Source organism: Cyprinus carpio, unplaced genomic scaffold (assembly GCF_018340385.1).
Source record: "Cyprinus carpio isolate SPL01 unplaced genomic scaffold, ASM1834038v1 S000006629, whole genome shotgun sequence".
In the NCBI taxonomy this organism is placed as follows: Eukaryota; Metazoa; Chordata; class Actinopteri; order Cypriniformes; family Cyprinidae; genus Cyprinus; species Cyprinus carpio.
Genome location: NW_024879261.1, coordinates 333,267 through 345,218, shown reverse-complemented (window position 1 = coordinate 345,218; position 11,952 = coordinate 333,267). Strand labels below are relative to the sequence as shown.

Sequence of the window (11,952 nt, the reverse complement as noted above, 5' to 3'; positions counted from 1 at the left end):
TAATTGTTTACGAGAAGCATACATATAAGAGGCTGACAATTAGCTGAATATATAGCCTACTTGTTTAATTAGTGACACTTAGCCTGCATTTTAAAATCTTTATATGAATGTGGCAATTAACATTTTTATTTTAAAACCTTTATTTGAATATGGCAACATAATATTGTGCTCTACAATATTTCATGAATACATCTCTGACAGAGACTATCAGACATTCACTGTGTGCATAGTTAGTAAGTATGCTGACATCATCCATAGCAATGAGGTCAACCCCGCCCTTACTCTTAGCTTAAGACTTCTCTCTATTCCTTCGTAAAATTTTGTCTCAGCAGCTTTGTGAATAGGTTTTAAGAGAAAGCTGTTAGCTAAAAACTTTTACTGCTATTTAGGAGAACTCTTAGGTACAAGATAAAATGTTTTGTGAATAGGGACCCTGATGTGATCTGTGATGCACTGTAATGGTGATGAAAAAAAATCAGTTAACACATAAAATCTATTTATATGAATATAATGTGTATTTTCTAGTGGTATATAATGTCTGTATAACATAATATAGCATAACTGTGTAATAAACGTATTGGCTTGAAATGAATGGGGCTATCAAAGGTGTGTAAATCAAGTGTTTGCTCATAACAGGCAGGAGGGGCAATATTATTAGTCTAAAACTGGAAAGTGGCTGAGTTTAACAGGGCAGAGGACTGTGAATTTACAAGATTTGAACTGCTTCCTGAACCAGTCTTGCCAAGCGAGGCTTCGGAGAGCATCAATTACGTCATTGCTCTAAAGCAATACAAGCCTCGATACACGCTTCACTGAAAGCTGCCGGGTTTTATCTACACACGCTCCGAAGCCTTGGCACAGAACGTAACATTACTACTTATAGCAGATGCAATCTTCAGTGTGTTCTCTCCATCTTGTACATATTTGCTATTAAAGATGATGCATCTAAATGGTGCCAGGCCCAAGTTGATAGACTTGAAAGTCAGTTTGCTAGACAAAGCTACAGATTTTACACCACTGATGTTCTTGGGGACTTTTGTCAGCTCTGAATTTATGGTCCAGTTAGTTCCAGAATGGTCAAACCAATGGATGAAGCCTTCTGGGTATCCACCAGTAGCATTGCAGTAAAGGCTGGCAGGTCCTCCATCAATTACATATTCAGGCCATGTGCTTGTGATGAGATCCTTGTACTTTGCTTTATTGGGAGAAAACAAAATACTGATGAGTGCTAAGAAAGAACTGTGAAAAAAAGAAGGTATTTAACTACATTTAAAACAAAATGGCCAAGAATTTCACTCAGGCTCAGTCTGAAAGTAAAACTAAGCCTTGGAAGTTTAACATACATGTTTTTAATTTGTTATGAAGGTGTGAATACTGAATAAAATTACATTTACATTTAATCATTTAGCAGACACTCATATAAAACTTACAAACTTGCAACTTTTAAATGAGGGTAATAGAAGCAATTAAACCAACAAAAGCACAACAATATGTAAGTGATGAAACAAGTCCCAGTTAAATTATATTTTAAAATAATTAATTGTGTACAAAGTTGAATAAATCTCTTGAATGAGTTTAAACAACCAAATATGAACATAGGTATGCTATGATTCTGTGTTTGTAAGGATCAAGACATAAAAAGTACTAACTATATCTCACCTGTGACACTGATGCTAAATTGTATTTCTTTAGCACCACTGTCCGTTATAACACGATACTGATATTTGCCCTCATCAGAAAACATTGTGTCATAGATTTGCAGAGATGGACCCACTGCTAAGTTTTCAAGACTAAAGCGTGGATCTCCTGATCTTTCTAAACCGACTTGACTAAAAAATGGCTCTTTCTGTTCAGCTTTTGTTAAATAAACTCCAAGTATCTGAATATCTGTGGTGTTTTTGAAAAAGCATCTGATAACTGTGGTCTGAGCAAGAATTCCAACTGCAGGTAGGCACTTCAATTTAAACAAATCTGTTGAACATAAAAATACAAACATTATACAAATTGCATTGTGGTACATTAGAAATGTAATTATAGGAATGTTTAGATTTTAATACAAGTGAAGTTCTATTCTGTGAATATGTAAATAAATAAATTTTGTTATTTTGTAGTAAGAAGTAGTGTGGAGTTATTTTGAGTTATTGTATTTAATTGGATATTGTTGGGTATAGTGATTAATTTAAGGTGTTTACAACAAACAAACCTAATCTCTATACACACATAGCTATAAACAGAAAGGTGACCATAATTGGGATGTGTTCCTGTTCCTAAAGTCCTCAGATTCCTTTCAGCACTAAAAAACAGTAAATGCAATTAATCCCTGTATATGTTCTCAATAAACATGTACCTGAACCGGGTCTCACAGCAGGGATGAAGAGAGAGACTACAAGCATAACCTTCACTGAAGACATGTTTACTCTGAAAGTAAAAGTAAAAAGAGATTTTACAATAGCAAAAGGATGTATATTCTGGGTTTGATCCATAATTCTGTAAATTACTATTGTAACAGTTTAGGCTGAGTTTCCTGAAGTACAACATGGCATGATTATCTAAAGCATGTTGTTATTGTTAAGCAGGACCTATAAAATGTCTGAAAATCAACAACATTACATGCAATTTAAAATGATCTTTCTTACTGCAATAACCATATTAAACTAATTTTCTGAATAAGATATTTGCCATTTTCTTGTATATATTATTCAGAATTTTGGATCATAAAATATTATCCACTGTTTCATTTGGTACTATGTGAAACATGAAACTGTGAAAACTCAATCTAGTAAAGAATTTTTTTTTCTTAAAGTTTAAAAAAAGAAATTATAATAACTTTCGTTAATTAACATACGGGGCGAAAAACGGCTAATGATGAACAATTTGCACTTCACTGGAATTAACGTGATCTTCCTTTATTTTCATGGTCTCTTACACTAAATTGAAAACATGAACATGCCCTGTATAATATTTTAAATTCTATTATATATTAATTCATAAAGTAATAAATCTATAACACTTAATGTAAAGTTATTAAATTATGTCTGATTTATTCAGCCTTCAACTCTTGTATGCTCGTCACAGTGGAGACCTACTGGGGCCTGTTTCAGTAAGGAGGTTTAACCAACTTGAACTCTGAGCTGATACCCTGAGGTGGGAAAGTGTTTGATTTCAGAACTGCTGAACTGCGTTAGCTCAGTCCACACTGAGTACGTTGACTCTGAGTTTAGCGTGTGTACGAAATTATGATTCACCATGGCAACATTACCTGACAAAAAGCCGTCTGCATACTTCTGAGTCAATACATAACTTGAATTCTTAATAACTGTTATAATATCAATGGTAAAAACTAGTAGAATGGTTATTGAACTAGTATTAATTTTCATGGTATCCCACAGGCAAAAGAAAAAAAGAAAGGAAAAAAGCATTAAGTATAAAAACATAAACTAACTACATGACTTTACAAACATTTGACATATTTAAATAAATATGTGCAGTAGCTTTTTCAACATAGTCTAATGCTTTTTTCACATAATTAAATGTTCTCTAATCGAAACTGTTGCATTTAAGCAGCCTAATGATTATGATTTTGATTTTTGTCTTCTAATAGGATGGAGTATTGAAATTTAATTTTGAATAGATTAAGTGGATGGCCACAATACCAAGTATTGAAAGAATATTAAAATCCAACAGGAAAATGAATAGTTGTTACTTTTGTATTTGTAGGAAATAAAGATGTCCAAATAAATTTAACAGCTGTGGTGGTAAAAATACCACCACAAATAAAAATCTAAATACCATAGACTGTGTAAAAACATGGACGTAGTGTCCGTGACGTCACCCTTAGATTCCTGAATAGCGTTTTTGGTTTTTGAAGCGCAAAGTGGGCGGAGGCGGCCATCGCCATCTTGGCAGCGCGTCACCTTGTGTCACTCCCGGATAATCGAAAACGGGCAAAAAGGCGGGAGCTGGATTCTGAAGCTACGCCCACCTAGCTCGACGGCAGTGTCAGCAGCGGCAATCCACCTGTCACTCAAGTGACCATGCCCTTAATTATGCAGAACTTTAAGTCTTAATGTAATTTAAACGGATGAGTTATAAAAAAAAAAATTCACCCCCTCTCACAGTTGTCATGAAGGGCAAAATTAGCTGTATAGACCAAAATTATTTTGTGAACCAGGCTGTAAACATGTTTTTTTTCTGCTGTAAAGTTGGGCATTTTAACATGGGGAGTCTATGGGATTGACTGCCTTTTGCAGACGGCCTCTAGCGGCCAGTCGATGAATTATAGTTTAAGTCTCTTCCTTGGCTTCACGAGAGAGAGCGGGAGGTGGCCGTTTGAATAATACCGATGTAAATGTAACTTCCTATAAATTGAATGTCCTAAAATGCAGCCTCCTCAACTTCAGGATTCTTTATAAAAGGACATGCTGTTTCACAGTGTCTGCACAGTGTCTGCAAGATGAAAATATGTGGAATGAATGAATGTACCTGCACTGCAAAAAAATGCTTTACTTAGCATTTCTTACTTTTCTTTCTTTCTTTCTTTCTTTCTTTCTTTCTTTCTTTCTTTCTTTCTTTCTTTCTTTCTTTCTTTCTTTCTTTCTTTCTTTCTTTCTTTCTTTTTGTCTTGTTGTTCAAAACAAAGTGGGCATATCTTAAGATTCTTAAATCAAGATGCATTTGCTACATAAGAAAAATGACAATATATATAGTCTTTTAAGTGTATTTTTCCTATTTTGTAAATTATCTGCTAACGGAGTAAGAAAAATTATCTTTTTTTTCTCTATTTGCATTAAGATTATTTATTTTGTTTTAAGCAAAATAAACTTAATTTAGATTCCAAAAACTCACTAAGAAAAGTTTTTTTGCAGCGTGAAGGAATGAATGAGAAATTTAAACATCGATTATGCTTTAAAAAGGGGGAGGAGACCGAAAGAAACTCTTACTGAAGAGAACCAGCTCCTGATCTGGGGTGCGTTTCCCAAAAGCCTCGTTCGATAACTATAGTCGTTAGTTCCATTGAACTCTATTGATAACGATGTAACTTGCAACCATAGTTGCTTTTGAGAAAGCACCACAGGTTAGGTTCCAAGTTACCATGGTAACTGACTCTGAACATAAGTTACCTGTCTTTCAGAAATGGGCTCGACTTACCCTGCTTTCTCGGGTTTGACAAACCTCCTATTCTGAAATAAAATACCCAGAGTTTGCCTCATTTCAGGGTTAACAAACAACAGAGTTTTCACTTAACATCCTTTCTGAAACAGCCTACATGAAAAAAAATATTATAGTATTTTATAGTAAATACTACGTGTTTTTGAACCACACTATAGTAAAGTACTGTGGTAATTCTATAGTTGCTGTGGTAATATAACAACTATAGTAATATAAACGAATAATAAATTATTTTGTCCGTATTCAATGCACCCTCTGATAGCTAACATATAGGCTACTTACGAGGTTGTACTCACTTTAACGAAAACATTAAACAAAACTTACATTGGAAATCCGATTCCATTGTTCAAAGAGGTGAGAATACAGCCGTCCGAGAAATGTTAAACCAAGCTTTCACTTTCGACTTTTTAAACCCACGCCCAGACTAACGTAGCGTCACACAAGGAATAGTCCAGAGACACTTTTTCAAAAAGATTAATAAAATGTCCAACGTTATCCTTAATAAAAGTCAGAAAAATAAATTAATCGACTATAATATTACAAAATCAAACAGCCTAATTTTTATAAAGCAATATTAATAGTTCAGAGAACATATTAAGATTCGAATTTCCCGGATCAATAACTCGTGGGTTACGTTCTTACTACAAAAATTACACCTCTTTTCTATCAAAGTAACGTAGGCAACAACGACCTAATTTTCCTTAAAACGAGCCTTCCTCCTCACTGGTCAAAACACACCCTGCGTCTCAATGTGCCTACTTATACGACGCCCTTAAAGTATGAGAGCGGGGCACAAAGTAACACTTTTTGACTTTCTCAGTTTGTGTAGCCTACATCCACATGGGGTTCAGAACATATATATATATATATCCACAGTAATTTTACACTTTTCTTGTACAAATATGTCGCTTTGTTTCATAATTACAGCGTATACTTTTTTCTTTATTTACCCTCAAATAATGGAAGTGAAATGTGACAACATGCCCCGTAGGTGGGGTACATTGTAACAGCTGAGGGGCACTTTGTAACGACCATATGACAGCTTAAAATGTTATCTGATCGAATGAAAAAATATACAATACAAACTAAAATATTTTGTTAATAAGATAAAATAATTATTTTTTCAAATAAAATATTGGCGTTTTTTAAGAATTAAAAATAATCTGATTTTAGAGTTTGACAATGAACACACTGCAACCATGCTTGGGACGGCCCACATAAACGAGCAAAAATGCTTTACATGCTTTACATGTCTCAAAATAACAATTTCTAAACATTAAACATTAACTGTTAGTCTTTATTCACCTGTTTCTCATTAAAATTCATTAATGTAAATAGTGTAAATTATATCACTAATGTCATATGCCCCATCTGCGCAACTGGAATTTAAAACTGGTTAGTGTCTTCTGCTAGTTATCAAAGCATTAAAAAATGATCAGAACTGATAAACAACAGGTTGGAGATTAAAATAATATCATATTTGTCTCATTTTAAATGAATAATAAAAACTGAGATGAAAAATTTACTTAAGCCAGAAATTAAATTTTACTATGGTAAAATAAATATCCACCAATAGCTTCAAAAGATTTTTGAAGTTTTTGCGCACATTTTTTTTCTTTAAATATAATGTTGATATGGTAGCTAATAAGTACATTTTGTTACGCTAGCATGTGTGGAAATATTCAAACCACATGTCCTATAACTAACCCCGCGTTACTTGTGCCCCACGCTCCCCTCCTCTTTTGGTGAAGAAAAAGTACACACTTTTGAGTGTGTAGTAGAAGAGTAGGCAAGCTTTGGGACATACTATCATTAGCCGTAGCCTCTACGCCGTAGGCTATGCGTCAGTTTTCATTTATACTTCTGCTCGATGTCTGCGTCGACGTGCAGTATACATTCAGACCGCTAGTCTCCAGTGTCAACAGGCATGTTGCTGTTGTAACCCGCAGTACCACAGCAAAAGCCGAAGAAGCATTATAGCCATGACGGCAGCAAATAAATATCAAATCATTAAATTATTATTTAAAACTACAAAAAAGGAGACAACAACGGAACAAGAGAAGATGGAATTCTTTCAATCTCCACAAGGACTTGTACCTTTTTATACAGTCTATGCTTGTACCACGTCAGATCAACATTGTTGGTTGTGGACAACAAGTGATGCATAATGCTATGTAGTATAATATAAGCCACTTTTCTTTGCTTTGTTTTATTTTATATAAGAAGGTGTAACATTCAAATATATTAAAGTGCACATAAACACACACAAAACTCAAGTAAAGGCAGTGGGAGGGGTTCTAGCAGACCAATCACAGCGCTTGGGGTCCGCGCAGAATTGATGCGCTGTTTTTGGAGAGGTGCACGTCAGGCTACGCCGTACTATAACCTACGGCGTAGGTTCGACGCAGAAGTATAAATTGGGTTTAAGTTTTCTCTTTTTTCTCCACAGGACAGCAACACCACAAAAATATGTTCTTGTACAACATGTTGCATTGTTGTAGATAAAACTACCCAACAGTATATTTAGTAGGCAACTTTAAATTTAATAACCTTGAATATATTCAGAAGTAAAATGCAACAGACACAGCTGTTCCAGGATTGTAATTTTCATTTTTGGGTGAACTATCCCTTTAGCTAAGGTTTTAAATATAACTTCTTCTTTTTTTTCCCCAATGTGGTATGTTACTAAAAGTAGTTTACTAAAGTATCTCAATATTTCTTCTTCTAATTACTTTGTCATAGCTCTAAACAGTTTCTCTTTTCCTTCTTTCCCTAAATCAGACCAGACCCCTGTACTGCAGGATAAAGCTGAATGTGGCAGTGCTGGACAGGTTTTTAATGGTTTTGGGCTGAGCAGCGAGGCCCTGACAGTGCTGCTGGATCTTCTGAGAAGTGCCACAATCCCGACCCTGGTGTTTCTTTTCTGTCTGCCAGTGGTACGTCATAAAGAGTAGTCTTCATGTGCCTCATTCCACTGTCATCGCATTGTCCTCCGAGTCGCTGAGGGGGTGCTTGCCAAGAGATTCACCTCCTGAAGACCCCAGAACACATGGAGGCAGGGCTGGGCTCAAAACTGATGTTGTTTTTCTGATGGTACACCTAAGCTATGTTGTAAATGGTTGTAAAAAGTACTTTTAGTAATGTTAGAACAATTTGTTTTAATAAAAAAATAAATATTTACAGGACAAAAGACAAAAAAACAAACAAACAAAAAAAAAGAATGTTTTGTGAAAAAAATTATAAACTGCATTAAAAAATGTAACAATATACATAATTACTTCTCTTTTATTTATTTACACATGTGAATATCCAAAATAAAAATACAAAATGTACTGAAAGTACTCAGGCTCATTTACAAAAAAATTACACTAAAAAATGAATAATGTATACAACTTATGCATTTAATTTTTATCTTACATCACAAAAATAAACTACAGAAATTAGGTTGTTTCATTGACAATGTGACATTTTAAAAAGATTTAAACACTTAGACACTTGCAATCCTGAGGCAGAGCAAATAAACCATGCCTGTTAACAACAACACCACAATGAATTTCAGCAAAAAATGTCTATAAACTTGCTTTTTTTGTATTTTATAAGTCTTTCCCCAGCAAGCTAAATTTCTCCAGAATAGTACTAAAACAAGAGAAAATGGAAACACTTATGAAAAATATAAAGACAGGTTTGCAATCTTAACATTAGAAAATAAAGTTTGGTTAAAACATTTGTAGACATATCTTGCATGACAGCACTACAGAAACACATCAAAGCAAAATACTATTGCCTTATATAGTAGTTGTCTTATTATTTGTGTGCTTTGTGTTAAAAAAAAACAACAAAAAAAAAAACCTGCCTTTTAACACTTTCACTAGGTATTTGAGTAAATGAGCAGTGGGCAGCCATTTATGCTGCGGCGCATGGGGAGCAGTTGGGGGTTCGGTGCCTTGCTCAAGGACACCTCAGTCGTAGTATTGCCAGCCCGAGACTAGGGTTAGGAGTCAAACTCTTTAACCACTAGGCCACAACTTCCCCCATATCAGAAGAGAAACGAAAAATAAATGAATAATAATAATAACTACCCTACCTTTCTATATTTTCTTATATAACTTTGTTGCTTTCAAAAAAAAAAAAAAAAAAAAAAAAAAAAAAAAGAACAAGAGCTTCATATCCTTTGAAAGAACTGTTAAGTATATGGAATGCAGTCTTCGGAGGGCGCATTCTGACTTTGGGACAGCTTATGCTTAGATCACAGCTTAGACAACTTAGATCATTAAACAGTTATGCTGCCTCAGAAGTCTGTCCAGAATCAGTTTCATGAGGTGCCTTCGTGCAAAAACGATGCCTGCAAAGTCATTGCCTTATAAGGCAGAGAGGCAGCAAGTCAGCTGCCTTTCAGATGCAGCCATTGAATTCACATGCTGTTGTGACGTGCTTCTGAGTGCATACACATGAAGCGCACGCACACTTTCAAACAGTGCCTGATTAAAGTTTAAGACTTAACTTATAAGTTGTCTTTCATGTATGATTTATTTTGCGTCTAATATTGTCAAATGCACACAAGGTTTACATATAAACACAGTTAGTTATGTCTAAAGAAAACAGTAAACAGAAAAACGGATGCATGCACCTCTTAAAGGGGCAGTACTAAACATGCTGCCGCTTATCATTAAAAGGAAAAGATCACCCAAAAATTAGATTTATGTTGTTATTTACTCACACACGTGTTCTCCCAAACCTGTATTAATTAATTTTTTGTGCTGAACGCAAAAGAAGATATTTTTAAGAATGTGGGTAACCAAACAGTTGCTGGTCTACGTTGACTTTGACAGTAGGAAAAAAAATAAAAAATACTATGGAAGTCGTATACTATCGTATACTTTACTAAGTCGTATACTATACGATCGATACTACACTCGTACTGTGTCGTAAGCCATTTAGGCTAATACGCTATGGGAAAAAGTCCTTTTTCTCCGATTTCTGAAGCCTTTTTCAATTATGCAGTGAACTGAGGTTGACGGCGTGGGGCAGAGGGGCTATGAGACGATCCCTCCAGAAGATCCCTCCAGTGGACGAAGCTGTGGCCGGACACCTGTGCCCGCCTGCCGCCATTGGATGGAAGTCTAAGGCGACCCTCCCATCCAAGCCATGCCGGACGACTTCGGCTCTTGCGGGACGAGCATATGCCTCAGCCGGCCAGGCTGCTTCGGCACTGCACTCCATGGCGGTGCTTCAAGTGTACCAGGGGAAGCTTCTCTGCACCACGGACGAAGTGGGGCACAACCTGGCCACATTTGCGCAGCGCTACGGACTTGGCCCTGCACGCTACTAAGGCCACCGCCCAGGCTATCGGTTGTTCGATGGCCAATTTGGTGGTATTGGAATGCCACCTCTATAGATAGATACAAGATAGTGCTGGACCCGGTGCCTCAGAAGTCAGCCTGATGTACCAGTCAGGAAGAGGGGGAGGCTAAGTCCTGCTGCAGCCGTACCACTCTCCAAATTGCCTTGTCTCACCTTCCCGTCACCCCGTTCTGTTCCAGGTGTTCGAAGTGATGTGTTTGTTGCCTGCACAGAGCCCAGCATAGCGCCCTGGATTCAATAAAACACAAACATACACAAAAAAAGAGCAAATTTCCTCTTCCACTATTTACGAGCACCACAGTCCATTTCAGCGACTCAGTGTCCTAACCAATACAACCCCTCGCTACGTGGGCCAAGGCCTGGCAGGCCATCCCCGGAGTGTCAGAATGGGTGTTGAAAACAATAAAACAGGGTTACGTACTGCAATTCGTTCGGAGGCCCCCGTTATTCAACGGCGTGGTCCTATCCATTGTGACAAGTGAGGATGTGCATGTCCTTTGCTCAGAGGTGAAATCTAAGCTGGCGAAAAGGGCCATAGAAGTGGTCCTCCCAGCACAGAGCAAGTCAGGCTTCTACAGCCGGTACTTTCTCATCCCCAAAAAGGATGGCGTTCTCAGACACATCCTCGATTAAAGACATCTGAACCGGGCCCTGGTGAAGCGCTCATTCAGAATGATCACGTTGAAGCAGATCCTCGTGCAAATACGCCCAGGGGACTGGTTCTTTTCCCTGGATTTGAAAGATGCTTACTTTCAGTTAGTTGGCAGACTGAAAGTCATCTTTACAGATGCTTCCAAGATGGGCTGGGGAGCCCTGTGTGAAGCAATAGTATGTTCCTGCACAATCGGAGGCTGCAGTTTTAGGACCCCGGCTATAGGACCCCGGTTATAGGACCCTAGTTTTTTGTGACAGTGCCACCTACCGAACTGGATGATATAGCAACGGTTGCAGTTTCAGGACCGCAGTTATAGGACCCAGGTGGTTTAGTTTGTACATAGTTCGAAAGACATTTAATCTCAAGAGTATTTTATTATTTTTTATAAAATGTGTTTTTTATTCAAAATGCATCAGAGGTTAAATTTAAACAAATTAATTTACACAAAACAAATTAAAAATGTATATCATTCTTTAAACAACTGAAAAAGTGGAGTAAGTCTTAGTTTCTTGAATTATACTGTATATTGATTAACCTCCTTAAGTCTAACTAATTTGCTCATTATCAGGTAAAATAAAGATGGAATCAGCATATGCAGTCACTAAATGATATAGCCAGATATTGTAACGCTGTAGAGAGGCAAGACAATTCTTGAGAATGATTGAAGAATGAATTTTATATATATATAACGCTGTAGAGAGGCAAGACAATTCTTGAGAATGATTATATATATATATATAATTTGTGCAAGAACAAAAGCACCAAAA

General features: G+C 36.4%; 1 protein-coding gene across 2 annotated transcripts; it reads right to left on the bottom strand.

Annotated features, from left to right (window-relative positions):
• Positions 1–304: 304 nt before the first annotated feature.
• LOC109083921 lies at positions 305–5,592 on the bottom strand. 2 transcript variants are annotated; one of them, XM_042755065.1, is made up of 5 exons: positions 5,494–5,548; positions 5,149–5,180; positions 2,348–2,418; positions 1,660–1,971; positions 305–1,195 (listed from the first exon to the last, which is right to left on the bottom strand). In XM_042755065.1, the coding sequence occupies exons 3-5, from the start codon at positions 2,409–2,411 to the stop codon at positions 834–836; spliced, it is 738 nt and encodes a 245-aa protein (XP_042610999.1). In that variant the 5' UTR covers positions 2,412–2,418; positions 5,149–5,180; positions 5,494–5,548; the 3' UTR covers positions 305–833. The 2 variants fall into 2 exon arrangements, with proteins under 2 accessions (XP_042610999.1, XP_042610998.1); XM_042755064.1 differs by lacking the exon at positions 5,149–5,180 and having other exon boundaries at positions 5,494–5,592.
• Between the last annotated feature and the right edge of the window lie 6,360 nt (positions 5,593–11,952).